Source organism: Heptranchias perlo, chromosome 29, assembly GCF_035084215.1.
Source record: "Heptranchias perlo isolate sHepPer1 chromosome 29, sHepPer1.hap1, whole genome shotgun sequence".
Classification (NCBI taxonomy): Eukaryota; Metazoa; Chordata; class Chondrichthyes; order Hexanchiformes; family Hexanchidae; genus Heptranchias; species Heptranchias perlo.
Window position 1 is genome coordinate 17,434,387 of NC_090353.1, and position 23,854 is coordinate 17,458,240.

A 23,854-nucleotide genomic window follows, 5' to 3' on the forward strand; every position below is an offset into this window, starting at 1 on the left:
TAGAGATGGAAGATTGGATTTAACATTCTTTAGTTCAGCATGACCCCATGGAGAAATGGAAATCGTGTAATGTTGCCAACGTTTGTTTAATACAATCATACAGTAACTTAACAGATTATAAAATCCAGCGTTCTCAGTGCAGACTGGCATTCAGAGGATTTTATAATTAACATAATATACCAAGAAGAGCCCTGTGAATTGAATTTAGGTGAGATGGTCTGCCTCTGAGGAGCACCTCTCTCCCGATGACTGAGATTTCCTGCTCTCACCAGCTCCTGCCATATCCTATAAGTCAGTGTTTCCGTTTCCATGGAAACTTTAAACGTTACTGCCAATAAATAATTCAAAAGGTAAAGTGAGACTCACCCACACAGCCGACCCCTGTGGGGTTCAGCTCGAAATCTGTCGGGCAGTTACACAGGTAGCTCCCGGGGGTGTTCACACACAGACCGTTGATGCAGTTCACAGGATCAGCACATTCATTGATATCTGTGGACATAAACCCAGCCAATCATTAATCAACAAATCATCAAACAATCGATTAGCTACCTATCATTAATCCATCACCAACCACTGAGCCACGGCTGACACATACATACAGAACACCAAATGGTTGGGGCTGAGTTACGAGGCTGTAACAGTTACAGGATTCAGGTTACATCATAAATCAAGAGAGTGAAACTTGAGTCCTTGATTACGGTTCCTGTATTACAGACAGTCTGATTTTTGATCCCTGGCTAGTCTTCTCTCTGTTGGGTGGAAATCTTGAATTACAAGATCGCTGATGTAACTGTGTGCGTGTGTGTGAATTATTTGTCTGACTGAATTATTTATTTTCTATAATTCACTGTTTCCTGACTGCAAAGTTCTGAGGCAGCACATTCATGGTGACTTATAAGATCTATGGAGAGCCTGTGAGCCCAGATCATAAGGAAACTCATAAAACAGATCAAAGTCATAACTTATTAAAGGTCAAGCTGTCTGGGATAGTCCCTGTACTCTGCTAGTACGAGATTTACAGATATTTTACAAAGATAAACTGTTTATTGCTTAGTTCTAAATGTTTATAAATCACAAAACGACCATCAAGCTCTCACATATCACGAAGCCAAGCCATGGCTTCCTTTTTTATCAGTTAAAGACCGTGGGATTAATGGGATTGAACGCTGCACTGATCAGTTAAAGGTTGATGCATTAATGGGATTGAACGCAGCACTGATCAGTTAAAGGTTGATGCATTAATGAGTCTAAATGCAGCACTGATCCAGTAAATCATTAGTTTGAACTTACCTGTGCAGTTGCCTCCACTTCTGTCCAGCTCATAGCCGTTGTCACAAACGCAGCGGAACATTCCAGGTAGGTTCTGACAAGTACCAAAAACGCAAATGTTCTGGAAGGCGCACTCATCGATATCTGAAGAAAACACACAGGAATATTAATGGAACTACGAGAGGCAGAATCTGACATATCGGCTTTGGGTTTATGCACTGAGTCATAGCAGAGATAATACAAGAGGTCTTGGAGACACGGGAACCCTGTACACTCTCTGCGTTATTTATCAATAGACGTGATAAGTAATTTGTTGCCAACAAGTTAAATTCTTGGACTGGTTACAGTTTTGGTCAATACTCCGACAGTTTTAAATACTCACAGATACAAGATTAAAACAATTAGAAAGATAAATAGAAAATGCAGCAAGCACCCAATGGGCCAATCAGCATCCTCTGTTTCCATTTCAGATAGTTTTTAAAAAATCTGATAAGTGTAAAAATCAGGAGCCTTCAATCAAAGAGAAGGCCAAAGTCAGCCGGAGTAAATGGCCCTGGTCATTGCCAGGATGTGATGGGTCTGACCTTTGCCATCTACACTATTAAGTGTTAACAACGTTGTGAGAAATGTGACCATCTTACGGCCTTTGTGTCAGCCTTACCTTGGCACGCCTTGCTGTCTTCGGTTGGTGTGAATCCCATTTCGCATTCACAGCGGTATCCCCCGGGAGCATTCAGACACTGCCCGTTCTCACAGAGGTTCACATTTTCTGCGCATTCATCAACATCTGCACAGAAAAACAGGTCAGCCGGTTGGTAACACGGCATAAACGTCACTGATATAACTGGGGCTTCCAGCTAACACTTTCTTCAGATACCCGGTTACCAGGGGCCATAGGGGGTACAGAGAAAGCCTCAACTGTACACAGGATAATACGCTGTAGATTACAAACAATCCCCCTTCACCCTCCCTACTACAACTTTGTTATTAATTTTATATTTTGACCCGTTTGGTCTCCCTAGAATGAGGGGTAATACTTGGCAAGTTCTTTTACGACCTGGAAGTAATGCTGATCAGTTTACATCACCTTGATACCCAGGGACAGGAATATCCCCAGCATTTTTGAAATGATTACTATTTATTTATAATTCTTTACAACGCATGCTACAAACAGAAGAATCAAATTGTAATCCATTGTATATGCAAAATAAAATTTATATCTTCACCTTACTTGATTGGGAGATTTCCTTTGTGTGTTAAGTAAACACATTCCTTATATACACGAGTCCAATTTCCCTATCGAGTGGAGAGGAAATCTCCCAGAAGGATTGTTTCCCAGATTCTGCTGTTCCGGATTCCTGCTGGCTTCTCTATTTAATGATTACAGCCTCTTCAAGTAGAAATAGTTCATCCACTTTTGTTGCAGGTGTTCCCAGTGCTGTGGGATCCTCCCCATTTATACTGCAGAGGGTCCCAGCACTGTGGGATCCTCCCCATTTATATTGCATGAGTCCTTGTAGAATCTGCTCTGTGTATACTGCGGACTGGGTCCCACAGCTGCAGTGACAACACAAAGTCAGCTGCCTGTGAAATTCCTTGAAAGCTGTGAGGTGTTTCAATTCTAACTGGACTCTAGACTAGGTTGCTGGAGAACCCCTGTACAAGAGAGGTGATTAAGAATCCGCTGGGACAAAAATGTTTCATTTCTATCTGTAATTTATGGTTTTGCTCTTTGTACTGTGCTTAAAAACAGATTCCTTTAGGATCCCTCAGTCAAGCCAATACTGTTGTTTACCATCAGATGTGGGAAACAATCACTGAGCACAGTCCTGTGTTAGAAGCAATGGCATAATCTAATCAGGACAGCCCTAACATAGACAACATTTGTCAAACACCACAGGTGACTACTGGCACGTCTTTGTGAATGTGTTGTGGTATTAACTGCTCATTGTTCGAGTAAAATGTCTCTATCTCCCAGGCTAACTTTTGAAAGGCAAGACTTTGTAGGATCAGATACTTTTGATAAACCAATTATTTATGGCCAGTCTCTGCTCCAAAGGCAAGCCACCTACATAATTGCAAGATGGGTTGTAACAGTAGCTACTCCATTCCGAGGCATGTCTGCTCATCTGCAAAGAAAGTCAGTCAAAGGAACTCATCTGATGGGTTTGCCTGTTTAACCTTCCAATGCACTGTTATTTGGACTGAAACAATTGCTTGTTTCTGCAGATGATTCGACTTGAATAAACCAGGTTGGTAGTTTAATCAGTGTCTGGAGTGACTGATACTAATCACGTGCTGGGCATGAGTAAAAGTGTTTGGAGAAGCCTGACTCACAGGCCCACATTTCAGGCCTCAGGATTGAGCCTGCCCAGAGATGGGAAAAACCTGCCGGCACTTTCATAGAATTACATAGAATTTACAGCACAGAAACAGGCCATTTGGCCCAACTGGTCTATGCCAGTGTTTATGCTCCACACGAGCCTCCTCCCTCCGTAATCCATATAACCCTCCCAGCATATCCTTCTATTCCTCTCTCTCTCTCATGCAATTATCTAGCATCCTCTTAAATGCATCTATGCTATTCGCTTCAATGTCTCCATGCGGTAGCAAGTTCCACATTCTAACCACTTTCTGGGTAAAGAAGTTTCTCCTGAATTCCCTGTTTGATTTATTAGTGATTATCTTATATTTATGGCCCCTAGTTTTGGTCTCCCCACAAGTGGAAACACCTTCTCTACATCTACCTATCAAACCCCTGCATAATTTTAAAGACCTCTATGTCTGGAAATATGGGGGTAAAAATACCTCTGGAGGTGGTTCCTGCAGCTTCTGGTGACAGCAGTATTTATTGTACAGTGTTGGAAGGTAAAAGATCACAAGGCCCTAAAGCCGGCACCAGAGACATGAGCAGGAAAAGTAGCCTCAAAGTCACAAAAAACAATGCATAATTCTGACAACCAGATCATCAGACACATCACCCGATTCAGACCTTCCCACACTTTCAGTGCCCGGTGCAGCCTGACATCCCAGACAGGCCGCAGCAGTTCGGTCTGCGCCTCTCTCTTTTATCTTCTCACCCGGGGACCCGTTACCTGAGCAGCTGAAGCCGTCCCCGCTGAAGCCATCCTTGCAGGCGCAGCGATACGAGCCTGGCGTGTTCATGCAGTTGGCGCTGGGGTTGCACTGATGCTCCTCGGTGGCACACTCGTCCAGATCTGCAACGGAAAGATCAACGGTGATCAGAAGTCCAATCCCAAGTGTGCACACATCCCTCACTCCAGCAGGCATTACACAGCTACCACCTGATGGTAAGGCCTGAACCCTCCTCTTTCTTCAGCACTTCACTTTAATCTTAAACAAGCGCCTCGGTTTCAATAGAAGACAGAGGAATAGGAGCCAAACACATTAAACGCCCCAACAATAATATCGCACTGCAATCTCCAAGTTATACTTACTGCAATATTCCAATCTCCAGGTTTTAGTTTTAATATTTATATAAGGCTGTGAGCATTTATTATCACCCCGGCTAATTCTCCCCCTCTCCAGCTCAGGGGTGCTGAGGCCAAACGTGGGGCCCAACCGCTGCCCCGGGCTGAGATTGGTGAATTTGGTACAGACTGGGGATGGAACCTGGAACTTCATGGCTTGTGTGGCTCGGTGCCACATTATACTGGGGGGTGTGGAGGGCATCAAGCTGTTAAATAGCCAGTGTCTTCATAAATGAGCATCAGCCTTGGTTGGGGTGGGAGGTGGTTGGTGAGGAAAGCTCCATCATTATCATCACAAGGGGGTCACACAGACGTGATGTAACCGATGTCATCACCTTATGTAAACAAATCAAAAAACAGGCTCGCCAAACTGTATTCCATAATGACGCTGGCCCTTTAAACAATAACCACAAGGCAACGGTTAACTCGGGTCTAATTAATCAGGTGTGATGATAACTTTAACCGTTAATGCTCACAAAAAGCTGGATTTAAGGAGTCTAAGAGCAGGAGATTTTCCAAACGTCAAAGAATTCTGTTATTTGTTTCTGAACACAAAGCAGTTAGCGTTAGAAACACTCAGCGGTTTCCTAAATTAGAAACCCATGGGAAACCTCGTTTAAAGAGATTGCTCAGACACAGTCTCCCCGATTTGTTTGCTCCTTTCTGAAAATGAAGTTGGGTTTCCCCATTTAAAGCGAACAATCACCGACATACTCACCGATACACTTAAGTCCGTCTCCGATCCATCCATCACGACACTTGCACTTGAAGCTCCCTGGCACGTTCACACAAGAGGCGTGCATGTCACAGTTGTGAGCTCCGATTTCACACTCATCAATATCTGTGAAAAAGTAGAAGAAGCATTGAGCAACCGAGCTTTAATGGTGTTTAGAGGCTCCGGAACATTCCAGATTACAGAATGACTCAAAACAGCAAATTTGCCTCAGAAAATGAAGGGTTATGGAACCAAATGATGTGAATATTTTGTGGAGATTAATTTGCTTCAATTGCAGAATATTCTAGAATGCATTAGAAGTTTAAAAAAAAATTCTGGGTGAAATCCTGATTCATTACTTTTTCGATATTAAGTGCTGATCTTATTCTTTCATACGGTACAACTCCTGGGACCGCTAGAGGCCTGGGCACAGAGTGGACACGTTAGAAGTTTAGAACCATAGAAGTTCACAGCATGGAAGGAGGCCATTTGACCCATTGTGTCTGTCCAGGTTCTTTGCTAGAACAGACCAAAATTAATCCCACTGTCCTGCTCTCTCCCTCGAGCCCTGTATCTTCCTCTGCTTCAAATATCTCTCCACTTTCCCCTTAAAAGATGCAATGGTCTCTGCCTCAACTACTCCTTGTGGTAAAGTATTCCATGCTCCAAAAACACTCCACAAAAAGACAGTTTTCTAATCACTCATTTATTGACAATTTAAAATTGATGACCCCTTCCTTGTTATTGACCTTCACAACCTGAACAAATAGTATTTTCCTATTCACCCTATCAAAAACTCTTTATAATTTTAAAAACCTCTACTAAATCTCCTCTTAGCCATTAGAAATAGTCCCAATATCTTAATTATCTCCTCATAACTATAGTTTTCCATCCCCGGCATCATTCCCATGAATCTACACTGCATGCTCTCCATGGTTTTAATGTCCTTTCTATTATGGATGCCCAAAACTCTACATGGGCTAAGATGAGGAAAGTTAAGAGGTCAGGAACACCTCTTCCTGCCTCATTTGGATGCTTACATCAGATTTATACCTACTGCAAGCTCAGGTTCAGTTACACTCATTTGAGGAAGCTCCAGAAATCCCTTGACAGCGTAGTGAGGGTGTAGATTTGACGGTCTGAGTGTTCCCAAGATACAGCAAAGAGGGAACTCTCCCCTCTAGTCTTAACCCAATTCTTGGTGGGCAGGAGCTAACAGCACAAAACTACCCCGAATTACGCACTAAGTCAACAATCAGACTCAGAGAGGCCCCAGGATGGCTGGTGTGGGAAATGAAAAAATATCACACTGGAGATCCTCGTCTGAGGTTGGGGGCTCAGGTACGTTGTTGGGGCAGAGCTAGGGATTACTGTATCTGCTTAGGAGTGTCTAATGGGACAGTGTAGGTTTTAGGAGAAAGGGAAAACCGAGGGAGGCAAGGAGTTCCACAGTTTTCAGATCTTGGGGAAGAGTGAATTAGAGTAGATGGTGTGATGAGCCTAGATTCCAACACGGTGAGGATGCAAGGAGGAGGAAGAGTATGCTGGGCAGTGTGTTGGCAGCTTAAACAGATTAATACCCTGCCACATTAAACTGACTTGGAAATATTTGCAAAGTCTGCATTGAACTCTGAACAAAGGGCCTTTGATTTGATTTCAGTATGGAGTTTGAGTTTTAACTTCAATGGGAAATCTGCAGGAGAACAACGTGAAGATCTAAGGTTCCCACCTGTGCACCCTGTAGTTCCTTTCTTCACAAAGTATCCCAGCTGGCAATGGCAGATGAAAGAGCCTTTGGTGTTCTCACAGTCGCCATGGAGACAGATGTTGGGATTCAGGTCACACTCATTAACATCTGGAAGGAAAGTTCAAAATAAAAGATTTTTTTTTGCAACGCTAATGAAACTGAAGCAGGACAGAACTTAATTAAAGTCACAGGTTTACAGGTTAAATCCACACTATGCTATATTAGTAATGAAGGTGTAGCAGCTTAAATTCAAATATTGTACTGTGCAATTTTAATCAGTTACAGACAGGGGTCAATTACTGGCCGCAATTCAATCTGTTTTGTTATAACTGCACAGCAAAAATCAAAGCATCAGTCCCATCCCCCACTTACCAATGGGTCCATCCCTCCCCCCACTCATCACTGGGTCCGTCCCATCACAGCACTCACCACTGGGACAATCCCTCCCCCCACTCACCACTGGGTCCGTCCCATCACCCCACTCACCACTGGGACAATCCCTCCCCCCACTCACCACTGGGTCCGTCCCATCACCCCACTCACCACTGGGACAATCCCTCCCCCCACTCACCACTGGGACTATCCCTCCCCCCACTCACCACTGGGACAATCCCTCCCCCCACTCACCACTGGGACAATCCCTCCCCCCACTCATCACTGGGTCCGTCCCATCACCCCACTCACCACTGGGTCCTCTCCCTTCACCCACCTCCACTCACCACCGGGTCCTCCCCACCACCACCCCCTCCCCCCCCAACCACCACCACCCCCTCCCCCCCCACCAACTCATCACCAGGTCTGTCCCTTCCCCTGTTCACCACTGGATCCCCCTCCCTCCATTCACCACTGAATCCTTCTTCCCCTCCCCCTCTCCTCCCCCCCACTTACCACTGGGTCCACCCCTCCCCCCACTCACCAATGGATCCAACCCATTCTCCACTCACCACCGGATCCTTCTCCCCACCCCCCCCACTGACTCCATCCCTCCCTCCCATGAATCACAGAAATACAGAACAGAAACAGGCCATTCGGCCCAACTGGTCTGTGCCGGTGTTTATGCTCCACGTGAGCCTCCTGTCACCCCTCTTCATCTAACCCCATCAACATATCCTTCTATTCCTTTCTCCCTCATGTGTTTATCTACCTTCCCCTTAAATGCATCTATGCTATTTGCCTCAACTACTCCTTGTGGTAACATGTTCCACATTCTAACCACTCTCTGGGTAAAGAAGTTTCTCCTGAATTCCCTAGTGGATTTACTAGTGACTATCTTATATTTATGGCCCCTAGTTTTGGATTCACCACAAATGGAAACACCTCCACGTCTACCCTATCAAACCCTTTCATAATCTTAAGGACCTCTATCAGGTCATCTCTCAGTCTTCTCTTTTCTAGAGAAAAAAGAGCCCCAGCAGGTTCAGCCTTTCCTGATGGGCGTAACCTCTCAGTTCTGGCATCATCCTGGTAAATAATTTTTACACTTTCTCCAATGCCTCTATATCCTTTTCATAATATGGACTGTATTATGTAATATGTGATAATAATCAGTGTCTGTCCCACCCCCCATCAATCACAGTGTCTGTCCCTCCCCCCCATCAATCACAGTGTCTGTCCCTCCCCCCCATCAATCACAGTGTCTGTCCCAACCCCCATCAATCACAGTGTCTGTCCCCCCCCCCCATCAATCACAGTGTCTGTCCCCCCCCCCATCAATCACAGTGTCTGTCCCTCCCCCCCATCAATCACAGTGTCTGTCCCTCCCCCCATCAATCACAGTGTCTGTCCCCCTCACCCCATCAATCACAGTGTCTGTCCCTCCCCCCCATCAATCACAGTGATGGTCCCTCACCCCATCAATCACAGTGTCTGTCCCTCCCCCCATCAATCAGTGTCTGTCCCTCCCCCCATCAATCACAGTGTCTGTCCCTCACCCCATCAATCACAGTGTCTGTCCCTCCCCCCATCAATCAGTGTCTGTCCCTCCCCCCATCAATCACAGTGTCTGTCCCTCCCCCCCCATCAATCACAGTGTCTGTCCCTCCCCCCCCATCAATCACAGTGTCTGTCCCTCCCCCCCATCAATCACAGTGTCTGTCCCTCCCCCCCATCAATCACAGTGTCTGTCCCCCCCCCCCCCATCAATCACAGTGTCTGTCCCTCCCCCCCATCAATCACAGTGTCTGTCCCTCCCCCCATCAATCACAGTGTCTGTCCCTCCCCCCATCAATCACAGTGTCTGTCCCTCCCCCCATCAATCAGTGTCTGTCCCTCCCCCCATCAATCACAGTGTCTGTCCCTCCCCCCATCAATCACAGTGTCTGTCCCTCCCCCCATCAATCAGTGTCTGTCCCTCCCCCCATCAATCACAGTGTCTGTCCCTCCCCCCATCAATCACAGTGTCTGTCCCTCCCCCCCATCAATCACAGTGTCTGTCCCTCCCCCCCATCAATCACAGTGTCTGTCCCTCCCCCCCATCAATCACAGTGTCTGTCCCTCCCCCCCATCAATCACAGTGTCTGTCCCTCCCCCCCATCAATCACAGTGTCTGTCCCTCCCCCCCATCAATCACAGTGTCTGTCCCTCCCCCCATCAATCACAGTGTCTGTCCCTCCCCCCCATCAATCACAGTGTCTGTCCCTCCCCCCCCATCAATCACAGTGTCTGTCCCTCCCCCCCCATCAATCACAGTGTCTGTTCCTCCCCCCATCAATCACAGTGTCTGTCCCTCCCCACATCAATCACAGTGTCTGTCCCTTCCCCCCCATCAATCACAGTGTCTGTCCCTCCCCCCCCATCAATCACAGTGTCTGTCCCTCCCCCCCATCAATCAGTGTCTGTCCCTCCCCCCCATCAATCACAGTGTCTGTCCCCCCCCCCATCAATCACAGTGTCTGTCCCTCCCCCCCCATCAATCACAGTGTCTGTCCCTCCCCCCCATCAATCACAGTGTCTGTCCCCCCCCCCATCAATCACAGTGTCTGTCCCTCCCCCCCCATCAATCACAGTGTCTGTCCCTCCCCCCCCATCAATCACAGTGTCTGTCCCTCCCCCCATCAATCACAGTGTCTGTCCCTCCCCCCCCATCAATCACAGTGTCTGTCCCCCCCCCCATCAATCACAGTGTCTGTCCCTCCCCCCCCATCAATCACAGTGTCTGTCCCTCCCCCCCATCAATCAGTGTCTGTCCCTCCCCCCCATCAATCACAGTGTCTGTCCCCCCCCCCATCAATCACAGTGTCTGTCCCTCCCCCCCATCAATCACAGTGTCTGTCCCCCCCCCCATCAATCACAGTGTCTGTCCCTCCCCCCCCATCAATCACAGTGTCTGTCCCACCCCCCCATCAATCACAGTGTCTGTCCCTCCCCCCATCAATCACAGTGTCTGTCCCTCCCCCCATCAATCAGTGTCTGTCCCACCCCCCATCAATCAGTGTCTGTCCCTCCCCCCCATCAATCACAGTGTCTGTCCCTCCCCCCCATCAATCACAGTGTCTGTCCCACCCCCCCATCAATCACAGTGTCTGTCCCTCCCCCCCATCAATCACAGTGTCTGTCCCTCCCCCCATCAATCAGTGTCTGTCCCTCCCCCCCATCAATCACAGTGTCTGTCCCACCCCCCATCAATCAGTGTCTGTCCCTCCCCCCCATCAATCACAGTGTCTGTCCCACCCCCCCATCAATCACAGTGTCTGTCCCTCCCCCCCATCAATCACAGTGTCTGTCCCTCCCCCCATCAATCACAGTGTCTGTCCCTCCCCCCATCAATCACAGTGTCTGTCCCTCCCCCCCATCAATCACAGTGTCTGTCCCACCCCCCATCAATCAGTGTCTGTCCCTCCCCCCCATCAATCACAGTGTCTGTCCCTCCCCCCCATCAATCAGTGTCTGTCCCTCCCCCCATCAATCACAGTGTCTGTCCCTCCCCCCATCAATCAGTGTCTGTCCCTCCCCCCCATCAATCAGTGTCTGTCCCTCCCCCCCATCAATCAGTGTCTGTCCCTCCCCCCCATCAATCACAGTGTCTGTCCCTCCCCCCCATCAATCAGTGTCTGTCCCTCCCCCCATCAATCACAGTGTCTGTCCCACCCCCCATCAATCACAGTGTCTGTTCCTCCCCCCCATCAATCAGTGTCTGTCCCTCCCCCCCATCAATCACAGTGTCTGTTCCTCCCCCCCATCAATCAGTGTCTGTCCCTCCCCCCATCAATCACAGTGTCTGTCCCACCCCCCATCAATCAGTGTCTGTCCCTCCCCCCCATCAATCAGTGTCTGTCCCTCCCCCCCATCAATCAGTGTCTGTCCCTCCCCCCATCAATCACAGTGTCTGTCCCTCCCCCCCATCAATCACAGTGTCTGTCCCTCCCCCCCATCAATCAGTGTCTGTCCCTCCCCCCCATCAATCAGTGTCTGTCCCTCCCCCCCATCAATCAGTGTCTGTCCCTCCCCCCCATCAATCACAGTGTCTGTCCCTCCCCCCCATCAATCACAGTGTCTGTCCCTCCCCCCCATCAATCACAGTGTCTGTCCCTCCCCCCCATGAATCACAGTGTCTGTCCCTCCCCCCCATCAATCACAGTGTCTGTTCCTCCCCCCATCAATCACAGTGTCTGTCCCTCCCCCCATCAATCACAGTGTCTGTCCCTCCCCCCCATCAATCACAGTGTCTGTCCCTCCCCCCCATGAATCACAGTGTCTGTCCCTCCCCCCATCAATCACAGTGTCTGTCCCTCCCCCCCATCAATCACAGTGTCTGTCCCTCCCCCCCATCAATCACAGTGTCTGTCCCTCCCCCCCATCAATCACAGTGTCTGTCCCTCCCCCCCATCAATCACAGTGTCTGTCCCTCCCCCCCCATCAATCACAGTGTCTGTCCCTCCCCCCCCATCAATCACAGTGTCTGTCCCTCCCCCCCATCAATCACAGTGTCTGTTCCTCCCCCCCCATCAATCACAGTGTCTGTCCCTCCCCCCCATCAATCACAGTGTCTGTCCCTCCCCCCCATCAATCACAGTGTCTGTCCCACCCCCCATCAATCACAGTGTCTGTTCCTCCCCCCATCAATCACAGTGTCTGTCCCTCCCCCCCATCAATCACAGTGTCTGTCCCCCCCCCCATCAATCACAGTGTCTGTCCCTCCCCCCATCAATCACAGTGTCTGTCCCTCCCCCCCATCAATCACAGTGTCTGTCCCTCCCCCCCATCAATCACAGTGTCTGTCCCTCCCCCCCATCAATCACAGTGTCTGTCCCACCCCCCATCAATCACAGTGTCTGTCCCTCCCCCCCATCAATCACAGTGTCTGTCCCTCCCCCCCATCAATCACAGTGTCTGTTCCTCCCCCCATCAATCACAGTGTCTGTCCCTCCCCCCCATCAATCACAGTGTCTGTCCCTCCCCCCCATGAATCACAGTGTCTGTCCCTCCCCCCCATCAATCACAGTGTCTGTTCCTCCCCCCCATCAATCACAGTGTCTGTCCCTCCCCCCATGCACCAGTGGGGCCCACCCTCCTTCCCTGTGCAAGTTGGAGACTCTAAAATCCAGTCTGGTGACAGGCTTTGTGTTCTGGTGTGAAAACAAACTGTGCTCCACCTGAGCGCCCGTCTCCAGTGAGCGATGTGCCCTCAGTGCTGCCACATTTGTAACCCGTGCCAAGTGACTCATACCTTGTGACTCGCCCGGGATCACTGTTACCAGGGAACTGAGCCCCAAATAGAAAGAGCCACATCATCATTAAAATCAACAACCAGTGGGTGAAAAATTGTCATTAATTCTGAAATATTCTCCTCTAATATTGACTGTTATCTCCAAATGCGGATGACACTATTGTAGATTTATATGTGGTTCCTGCTTATTGCATAAAGTTTTAATAAAAGTGACGAGCTCTAATTCTTACCCAGGCAGGTCCTCATGTCCATGGAAGCCATGAACCCATCGTAGCAGAGGCAGCGATATTCCCCAGGGATGTTGGTACACTGTCCACCATCACAAATATCAGGATTCTCCTCACATTCATCAATATCTGAGCAAATCAAAATCAACAAGGTCACCAAAAAGTTTTTGATTTGACACCAATTTCACCCACTTATATCTCAGATTTTGTAACCCTTTCAGCTCCATCCTGACCTCCGTCAGTCAGGGAATAAGTCTGCACATCACAGTGTTGTTAATAACCTTCCCTTCCAGTTAGCAGGGATGAGTGCTGCTGGAAGGAACAGATTTTTAAAAATTCATTCATGGGATGTGGGCGTCGCTGGCGAGGCCAACATTTATTGCCCATCCCTAATTGCCCTTGAGAAGGTGGTGGTGAGCCGCCTTCTTCAACCGCTATAGTCCGTGTGGTGAAGGTTCTCCCACAGTGCTGTTAGGAAGGGAGTTCCAGGATTTTGACCCAGCGACGATGATGGAACGGCGATATATTATAGATTACGCTTTATCCAAGATGGTCGCCCCTTTGCCGCGAGGCGCTCCAGTTATTGCTTTGCCCGATGAAAGCCCGCCAATGGGAACAGTCTAGTTCCAATCACTGCCTAGCTTGGGATTCAAAGCCCATAACGACAGTCCAACTGTCCAGAAACGGAATTACTAAGCTATCGAATCATCCATCAACAAACGAGGCCCCAGGGCTCCAGATTACCACAATGGGAGTCAAAAGATCAGTTTATTAAACGAGTCACATTAACCCTGTCAGAAATAAAAGTAAAATTACACAGGGCTTGGAAACAGTATCAGGCCCAATATTCAAAGTCAGTTGGTATCACCATGCCATATATTGCAGGATACGGTCAATGTTAAGAGTCCCGTGCTGCCTACCTGCACATGTTCTCTTGTCGGGCATCAGAGCGTAGCCCTCACTGCAGCTGCACTCGTAGCTTCCCTCCGAGTTTGTGCAGTGTGTGTCACACCCCCCGTTCATGATTGTACATTCATCAATATCTGAAATAAGAAAAAGGCAACTTGTATCTGGGTCTCCGTGTAATACAAATACACTTTGTTACTCTCATGGGGAATCAATTAAAAACAAAATGAGGATCTCCTGCAGTAATGTGAGCAGGATTAGTTATCAGTCCAGAGCAAGGCTATAAATGCCCTTGAAAGGATACAATGAAGGACTACCAGTATAATACCATATCTGAGGGATCGATGTTCTGAGGAAAGGTTAAGGAAGTTGGGATTATTTTCTTTGGAAAAGGAAGATATTCAAGTGAAAGAATTGAAGTTTTCAAAATAATCAAATTGTTCAAAAACTAGGGAATATCATTCAAAATTTAGGAGTAAGAAGGGAAGTCGGGGGAACTTTTTTACCGAAAGGGTAATCAGGTTATGGAATAAATTACCAGAGAAGAATATTGAAAAAGACGGTGCAAATGGGGTAAAGTGACAATTAGATGTGTTTCTGGAGAGAGAAGGGGTTGAGGGGTATGGTGAGAAGGTGGGGTTGAGGGGTATGGTGAGAAGGTGGGTAGGTGGGGTTGAGGGATATGGTGAGAAGGTGGGTAGGTGGGGCTGAGGGGTATGGTGAGAAGGTGGGTAGGTGGGGTTGAGGGGTATGGTGAGAAGGTGGGTAGGTGGGGCTGAGGGGTATGGTGAGAAGGTGGGTAGGTGGGGTTGAGGGGTATGGTGAGAAGGTGGGTAGGTGGGGTTGAGGGGTATGGTGAGAAGGTGGGTAGGTGGGGTTGAGGGGTATGGTGAGAAGGTGGGTAGGTGGGGTTGCGGGATATGGTGAGAAGGTGGGTTGAGGGATAGGGTGAGAAGGTAGGTAGGTTGGATTGAGGGATATGGTGAGAAGGTGGGTAGGTGGGGTTGCGGGGTATGGTGAGAAGGTGGGGTTGCGGGGTATGGTGAGAAGGTGGGTAGGTGGGGTTGCGGGATATGGTGAGAAGGTGGGTTGAGGGATAGGGTGAGAAGGTAGGTAGGTTGGATTGAGGGATATGGTGAGAAGGTGGGTAGGTGGGGTTGCGGGGTATGGTGAGAAGGTGGGGTTGCGGGGTATGGTGAGAAGGTGGGTAGGTGGGGTTGCGGGATATGGTGAGAAGGTGGGTTGAGGGATAGGGTGAGAAGGTAGGTAGGTTGGATTGAGGGATATGGTGAGAAGGTGGGTAGGTGGGGTTGAGGGGTATGGTGAGAAGGTGGGTAGGTGGGGCTGAGGGGTATGGTGAGAAGGTGGGTAGGTGGGGTTGAGGGGTATGGTGAGAAGGTGGGTAGGTGGGGTTGAGGGGTATGGTGAGAAGGTGGGTAGGTGGGGTTGAGGGGTATGGTGAGAAGGTGGGTAGGTGGGGTTGCGGGATATGGTGAGAAGGTGGGTTGAGGGATAGGGTGAGAAGGTAGGTAGGTTGGATTGAGGGATATGGTGAGAAGGTGGGTAGGTGGGGTTGCGGGGTATGGTGAGAAGGTGGGGTTGCGGGGTATGGTGAGAAGGTGGGTAGGTGGGGTTGAGGGGTATGGTGAGAAGGTGGGGTTGCGGGGTATGGTGAGAAGGTGGGTAGGTGGGGTTGAGGGGTATGGTGAGAAGGTGGGGTTGCGGGGTATGGTGAGAAGGTAGGTAGGTGGGGTTGAGGGGTATGGTGAGAAGGTGGGTAGGTGGGGTTGAGGGATATGGTGAGAAGGTGGGTTGAGGGATAGGGTGAGAAGGTGGGTAGGTGGGGTTGAGGGGTATGGTGAGAAGGTGGGTAGGTTGGATTGAGGGATATAGTGAGAAGGTGGGTGGTGGGGCTGAGCGATATGACAAGAGGTTGGGGCAGTACCGAGTGGCCATTATCTGACACGCTTCCCTTTATTCACCACCTTTGACCTCAGACATGCAACAGTCCACTTGTCCAGAAGGAGAGCTGAGCAGGTTAAATGGTATTTCGGGAGAATAACGTCCCCAAGGTTAGTCCGTATTTTACACTTTAGTGCACCGATTAACGTCAGCTCCACAGCTGCAATACAATTCAGCCAGAGATGATGCAGCCCTTACCCACACAGCCCTGTCTGTCGGCGGTGGCCTGGTACCCCGAGTCACAGGCACACTGATAGGTTCCAACCATGTTCACACAGCGGCCATTCTTGCAAAGGTTGTCACTCAGAGAGCACTCGTTGATATCTGTATCAGGGAAGAAAGGTGTGAGTGTACAAGAGACACAGCGCATTCAGCAGAGAAAATAAACACCAGACGACATGTTCAACTCAGAACATCCCAGCTTAGTTTTGCAGCCTTCGGGATCAATGATTGCTGGGGATTGGGGGTGGGAGGCGGTGAGGAGAGAGACAATGCAAATGCCCCAGGCCTGGGCTCCGCACGGGGACCTGTCCCAGAGATGAAGCACTGGACGCTTCTGATTATGGCTGTAAATTTGGTTTGTGAGTTCCACACCCCTTTCACCAAGTGGTCCTGAGGTCTGGGTATTAGACACTCAGCCTCAGGCCTCAGATTTGAGACATTTAAACATTTCATGGTCCTGAATGATTCACCACAAGGCACTGTTTTATGATTCCCGGCTCCTCTGCACCTCAGAGTGAGTCTGACACTGGGGAAACGCGAAGCTGACTTCGTTCTGTACCCCTCAGTCACGAGAGACCACTCTGGGGCCCGACAGCTCTGAGTTGGATCCATGGCAGGTCCAAAGCTGCAGCCCTTTGTAAAATGAAGGGAATTGACCCAAGCCTCAAACATTGCTCTCTGTCTGTCACACCACGGAACCGATTCTGGAGGCTCTAAAAATTGGAGGAAATTTTATAACCAGCAATGGATATTTTTATTACCTTTTTATTCAGACGGGCATAAAGGAAGTTACTTGAACAGAGAACACTCAACCTGGGCTTTCCTGCCCCTCTGACTTCCCTAAGTATTTCTTAGTCATTTCGTACCAGCTCTGTGCTCAGAGTTTGGATTAACACGTTGGGGGGGATTTTAATTCCCCACAATGGGCAGGAGAGGGTCGGGGGAAGGGGGTTAAATTGTTAAAAATGTGAAACTCGACTCCAACCGGCTGCATACGAGCCTAGTTACGGGTTAACTGCGGCGGGTTTGGGGGCAGCTAAGTAACCCGCTCTGGAGAGGCGGGTCCGTCATTATAATATGTAAATGAGGCTGCGTTCCTCATATTTTGGCAGCCAGTTGAAATTAATGGCTGCGGGCCGGGATTCCCAGGGTTTGGGAAACCTGGCAGCTGAAGGGAGGCGAGAACTGCCCGATCCAACACGTAAGTGCTTTTCCAGCACTGCTTGTGGGCCAGGAGGAGCAGGAGAGCTTCCCCCCGGCCCCTCAAGCACATCTTCTGCTGAGATCTCCTTCCTCGCTATCGGCTGACCCCTCCCACTTTGATCTCCCCCCTCGATCTCTCCCTTCCTCCTCGCTGCTGCTCTCCGAGCAACCCCCCGACCCCCACCACCCAGGACCCCTGATCTTCTCTATTGCTGGGGACCGTCCCCAGTGCTCCCCGGCTGCTGCCTTGTAGGGCAGGCTTTCTCATCCAGCAGCCAGCCAGTCTTCAATCTGGCCGGCTGCCAGGCAGGAAATAAAAACATTCTAATGAGATTCGGCAGGACCTCCGCCTTCCCAGTGTCTCCGCGTTTCCTGGCCGCTGGCACGCGCCCCCGCTCCATCCCTGCCTCCCTGTAAATATTGGGGCTGTTGTTAATGTCGATGAGGGGGGGGGGAAAGGACGGCGGGAGGAGTCTATACTGTGTCACTGGGGAGCTCCCACAATCCTCAACTCAAATCAAGCAGTGTACTACAGGCAAAAAACACAGGAACTCACCCCCCCACTACACAAATTATACAGACGACCCTCCCCACATGCACGTCACGCAAACAGGAACACCCCCATATTTTGCAAACCGGAAACTCTCCCCCATATTGTGCAAACCGGAAACTCTCCCCCATATTGTGCAAACCGGAAACTCTCCCCCATATTGTGCAAACCGGAAACTCTCCCCCATATTGTGCAAACCGGAAACTCTCCCCCATATTGTGCAAACAGAAAACTCTCCCCCATATTGTGCAAACCGGAATCTCTCCCCCATATTGTGCAAACAGAAAACTCTCCCCCATATTGTGCAAACCGGAAACTCTCCCCCATATTGTGCAAACCGGAAACTCTCCCCCATATTGTGCAAACAGAAAACTCTCCCCTATATTGTGCAAACAGAAAACTCTCCCCCATATTGTGCAAACCGGAAACTCTCCCCCATATTGTGCAAACAGAAAACTCTCCCCCATATTGTGCAAACCGGAAACTCTCCCCCATATTGTGCAAACCGGAAACTCTCCCCCATATTGTGCAAACCGGAACCTCTCCCCCATATTGTGCAAACCGGAACCTCTCCCCCATATTGTGCAAACAGGAAACTCTCCCCCATATTGTGCAAACAGGAAACTCTCCCCCATATTGTGCAAACAGGAAACTCTCCCCCATATTGTGCAAACAGGAAATCCACCTCCCCCTCGCACGCACTGAGCAGAGAAAATCCCTTCCCCCACATACACAAAACATCTCCCCCTCCTCAAACACGGCTTTGAATTGGCTCAGAAGGCACAAAAATATAGATATAAAAGTTGCTTCAGCTATATCCTAATTCTACGAATTGATATTGCGCTCTGTAGGTTGAGAAACTGCAGGGTTTGGATTTATAACTCCGACTTTTATTAACATGGACACTGGGCTCATCTCAGGTTTGTCCCCCTCCTTTTTCAGGCCCTGGAGATAATATTTGTTTGCAGGAGGTAGAATCTTGCTTCGACTGTCACATCTGTTTAGAAATGGCTGAGGTGGAAATGTAGCATCTGTTAAGAGTGTTTTAAAATGGATTTGTAAAACTGCTTACCCACGCAGCCGTCTCCCTCTGAGGTCAACTCATGACCCGGCGGACAGATACACTCATAGCTGCCGTCTGTGTTCACACAGGTTCCCCCCCGACACAGCAAGGGGTCCCTCTCACACTCGTCAATGTCTGTACAGAGAAATGGAAGTACAGCGATCAGAAACTTCACTTCAATTCACCCTCACACGCACCAATTTAACGTAGCTTTAAACGCTTGGACTAATATCAGCAGCAGCAGCGAGCCTGCAGCACTCAGTGTCGGACTGAAGATGATCTAACTGCTCCGCAATCTGTATAAACACACTCACACAGAGACATATTGATCGCTTCATAAACACAAATAACAACACAGAATTGATTACAAAATGTGACAAAGTGTTGAAGATTGAAAACAGCCCCTAAACACTGAATAGGAGAGTCTGTTTCGGGTCGGCTCTGAGAGAGAGTGATGGTATAAGAAGGAGGGTCTGTACAGGATTGGGTATAAGAAGGAGGGTCTGTACAGGATTGGGTATAAGAAGGAGGGTCTGTACAGGGTTGGGTATAAGAAGGAGGGTCTGTACAGGGTTGGGTATAAGAAGGAGGGTCTGTACAGGGTTGGGTATAAGAAGGAGGGTCTGTACAGGGTTGGGTATAAGAAGGAGGGTCTGTACAGGATTGGGTATAAGAAGGAGGGTCTGTACAGGATTGGGTATAAGAAGGAGGGTCTGTACAGGGTTGGGTATAAGAAGGAGGGTCTGTACAGGGTTGGGTATAAGAAGGAGGGTCTGTACAGGATTGGGTATAAGAAGGAGGGTCTGTACAGGGTTGGGTATAAGAAGGAGGGTCTGTACAGGGTTGGGTATAAGAAGGAGGGTCTGTACAGGGTTGGGTATAAGAAGGAGGGTCTGTACAGGGTTGGGTATAAGAAGGAGGGTCTGTACAGGATTGGGTATAAGAAGGAGGGTCTGTACAGGATTGGGTATAAGAAGGAGGGTCTGTACAGGGTTGGGTATAAGAAGGAGGGTCTGTACTGGGCTGGGTATAAGTAGGAGGGTCTGTACTGGGTTGGGTATAAGTAGGAGGGTCTGTACAGGGCTGGGTACAGGTAGGGGGGTCCGTACAGGGCTGGGTATAAGTAGGAGGGTCTGTACTGGGTTGGGTATAAGTAGGAGGGTCTGTACAGGGCTGGGTATAAGTAGGAGGGTCTGTACTGGGCTGGGTTCAGGTAGGGGGTTCAGTACTAGGCTGGGTATAAGTAGGAGGGTCTGTACTGGGCTGGGTACAGGTAGGGGGGTCCGTACAGGGCTGGGTATAAGTAGGAGGGTCTGTACAGGGTTGGGTATAAGTAGGAGGGTTTGTACTGGGCTGGGTACAGGTAGTGGGGTCTGTACTGGGCTGGGTATAAGTAGGAGGATCTGTACTGGGCTGGGTATAAGTAGGAGGATCTGTACTGGGCTGGGTATAAGTAGGAGGGTCTGTACTGGGCTGGGTATAAGTAGGAGGGTCTGTACTGGGCTGGGTATAAGTAGGAGGGTCTGTACTGGGCTGGGTACAGGTAGGGGGGTCCCTATAGGGACACGTTCAGCGACTGCACCTAGTTCTGTGCTCCATAATTTAACAGAAATTGCATCTTACCCAGGAGTGTAGGACCCTTCGTGCATTGTGGGACTGAGGAAACTGTGGCAGACCTGTAGTGAGGTGTGAGGTGTGTAATGAGGTGTGAGGTGTGTAATGAGGTGTGAGGTGTGTAGTGAGGTGTGAGGTGTGTAGTCGGTGTGAGGTGTGTAGTCGGTGTGAGGTGCGTAGTCGGTGTGAGGTGTGTAGTGAGGTGTGAGGTGTGTAGTCGGTGTGAGGTGTGTAGTGAGGTGTGAGGTGTGTAGTCGGTGTGAGGTGTGTAGTGAGGTGTGAGGTGTGTAGTCGGTGTGAGGTGTGTAGTGAGGTGTGAGGTGTGTAGTCGGTGTGAGGTGTGTAGTCGGTGTGAGGTGTGTAGTGAGGTGTGAGGTGTGTAGTCGGTGTGAGGTGTGTAGTCGGTGTGAGGTGTGTAGTGAGGTGTGAGGTGTGTAGTCGGTGTGAGGTGTGTAGTCGGTGTGAGGTGTGTAGTCGGTGTGAGGTGTGTAGTCAGTGTGAGGTGTGTAGTCGGTGTGAGGTGTGTAGTGAGGTGTGAGGTGTGTAGTCGGTGTGAGGTGTGTAGTGAGGTGTGAGGTGTGTAGTCGGTGTGAGGTGTGTAGTCGGTGTGAGGTGTGTAGTCGGTGTGAGGTGTGTAGTCGGTGTGAGGTGTGTAGTCGGTGTGAGGTGTGTAGTCGGTGTGAGGTGTGTAGTCGGTGTGAGGTGTGTAGTCGGTGTGAGGTGTGTAGTGAGGTGTGAGGTGTGTAGTCGGTGTGAGGTGTGTAGTCGGTGTGAGGTGTGTAGTCGGTGTGAGGTGTGTAGTCGGTGTGAGGTGTGTAGTGAGGTGTGAGGTGTGTAGTCGGTGTGAGGTGTGTAGTGAGGTGTGAGGTGTGTAGTCGGTGTGAGGTGTGTAGTCGGTGTGAGGTGTGTAGTCGGTGTGAGGTGTGTAGTCGGTGTGAGGTGTGTAGTCGGTGTGAGGTGTGTAGTCGGTGTGAGGTGTGTAGTCGGTGTGAGGTGTGTAGTCGGTGTGAGGTGTGTAGTCGGTGTGAGGTGTGTAGTCAGTGTGAGGTGTGTAGTCGGTGTGAGGTGTGTAGTCGGTGTGAGGTGTGTAGTCGGTGTGAGGTGTGTAGTCGGTGTGAGGTGTGTAGTCGGTGTGAGGTGTGTAGTGAGGTGTGAGGTGTGTAGTCGGTGTGAGGTGTGTAGTGAGGTGTGAGGTGTGTAGTCGGTGTGAGGTGTGTAGTCGGTGTGAGGTGTGTAGTCGGTGTGAGGTGTGTAGTCGGTGTGAGGTGTGTAGTCGGTGTGAGGTGTGTAGTCGGTGTGAGGTGTGTAGTCGGTGTGAGGTGTGTAGTCAGTGTGAGGTGTGTAGTCAGGTGTGAGGTGTGTAGTGAGGTGTGAGGTGTGTAGTGAGGTGTGAGGTGTGTAGTGAGGTGTGAGGTGTGTAGTGAGGTGTGAGGTGTGTAGTGAGGTGTGAGGTGTGTAGTCAGGTGTGAGGTGTGTAGTCGGTGTGAGGTGTGTAGTCGGTGTGAGGTGTGTAGTCGGTGTGAGGTGTGTAGTCGGTGTGAGGTGTGTAGTGAGGTGTGAGGTGTGTAGTCGGTGTGAGGTGTGTAGTCAGTGTGAGGTGTGTAGTCGGTGTGAGGTGTGTAGTGAGGTGTGAGGTGTGTAGTCGGTGTGAGGTGTGTAGTCGGTGTGAGGTGTGTAGTCGGTGTGAGGTGTGTAGTCGGTGTGAGGTGTGTAGTGAGGTGTGAGGTGTGTAGTCGGTGTGAGGTGTGTAGTCGGTGTGAGGTGTGTAGTCGGTGTGAGGTGTGTAGTGAGGTGTGAGGTGTGTAGTCGGTGTGAGGTGTGTAGTCGGTGTGAGGTGTGTAGTCGGTGTGAGGTGTGTAGTCGGTGTGAGGTGTGTAGTGAGGTGTGAGGTGTGTAGTCGGTGTGAGGTGTGTAGTGAGGTGTGAGGTGTGTAGTCGGTGTGAGGTGTGTAGTCAGTGTGAGGTGTGTAGTCGGTGTGAGGTGTGTAGTCGGTGTGAGGTGTGTAGTCAGTGTGAGGTGTGTAGTCAGTGTGAGGTGTGTAGTCGGTGTGAGGTGTGTAGTCGGTGTGAGGTGTGTAGTCGGTGTGAGGTGTGTAGTGAGGTGTGAGGTGTGTAGTCGGTGTGAGGTGTGTAGTGAGGTGTGAGGTGTGTAGTCGGTGTGAGGTGTGTAGTCGGTGTGAGGTGTGTAGTCAGTGTGAGGTGTGTAGTCGGTGTGAGGTGTGTAGTCGGTGTGAGGTGTGTAGTCGGTGTGAGGTGTGTAGTGAGGTGTGAGGTGTGTAGTCAGGTGTGAGGTGTGTAGTCGGTGTGAGGTGTGTAGTCGGTGTGAGGTGTGTAGTCGGTGTGAGGTGTGTAGTGAGGTGTGAGGTGTGTAGTGAGGTGTGAGGTGTGTAGTCAGGTGTGAGGTGTGTAGTCGGTGTGAGGTGTGTAGTCAGTGTGAGGTGTGTAGTGAGGTGTGAGGTGTGTAGTGAGGTGTGAGGTGTGTAGTCGGTGTGAGGTGTGTAGTCGGTGTGAGGTGTGTAGTGAGGTGTGAGGTGTGTAGTCGGTGTGAGGTGTGTAGTGAGGTGTGAGGTGTGTAGTCGGTGTGAGGTGTGTAGTGAGGTGTGAGGTGTGTAGTCGGTGTGAGGTGTGTAGTCAGTGTGAGGTGTGTAGTGAGGTGTGAGGTGTGTAGTCGGTGTGAGGTGTGTAGTCGGTGTGAGGTGTGTAGTCAGTGTGAGGTGTGTAGTGAGGTGTGAGGTGTGTAGTCGGTGTGAGGTGTGTAGTCGGTGTGAGGTGTGTAGTCGGTGTGAGGTGTGTAGTTGGTGTGAGGTGTGTAGTTGGTGTGAGGTGTGTAGTGAGGTGTGAGGTGTGTAGTCGGTGTGAGGTGTGTAGTGAGGTGTGAGGTGTGTAGTCGGTGTGAGGTGTGTAGTCGGTGTGAGGTGTGTAGTCGGTGTGAGGTGTGTAGTCGGTGTGAGGTGTGTAGTGAGGTGTGAGGTGTGTAATGAGGTGTGAGGTGTGTAGTGAGGTGTGAGGTGTGTAGTGAGGTGTGAGGTGTGTAGTCGGTGTGAGGTGTGTAGTCGGTGTGAGGTGTGTAGTCGGTGTGAGGTGTGTAGTCGGTGTGAGGTGTGTAGTCGGTGTGAGGTGTGTAGTCGGTGTGAGGTGTGTAGTGAGGTGTGAGGTGTGTAGTCGGTGTGAGGTGTGTAGTGAGGTGTGAGGTGTGTAATGAGGTGTGAGGTGTGTAGTCG

At 49.9% G+C, this 23,854-nt stretch overlaps 1 protein-coding gene across 1 annotated transcript in view; it reads right to left on the minus strand.

The window, feature by feature from the left end:
• The window catches only part of fbn2b (fibrillin 2b), a 196,345-nt gene that overhangs the window by 53,323 nt on the left and 119,168 nt on the right, over nt 1–23,854 (minus strand). The window contains exons 27-36 of the mRNA XM_067968183.1: nt 19,030–19,155; nt 16,181–16,306; nt 14,035–14,157; nt 13,118–13,243; nt 7,205–7,330; nt 5,479–5,601; nt 4,365–4,487; nt 1,931–2,056; nt 1,291–1,413; nt 367–489 (exon numbers count right to left, since the gene is read on the minus strand). Of these exons, the coding sequence (XP_067824284.1) occupies nt 367–489; nt 1,291–1,413; nt 1,931–2,056; nt 4,365–4,487; nt 5,479–5,601; nt 7,205–7,330; nt 13,118–13,243; nt 14,035–14,157; nt 16,181–16,306; nt 19,030–19,155 (1,245 nt within the window). The remainder of the gene's footprint in view (nt 1–366; nt 490–1,290; nt 1,414–1,930; nt 2,057–4,364; nt 4,488–5,478; nt 5,602–7,204; nt 7,331–13,117; nt 13,244–14,034; nt 14,158–16,180; nt 16,307–19,029; nt 19,156–23,854) is intronic.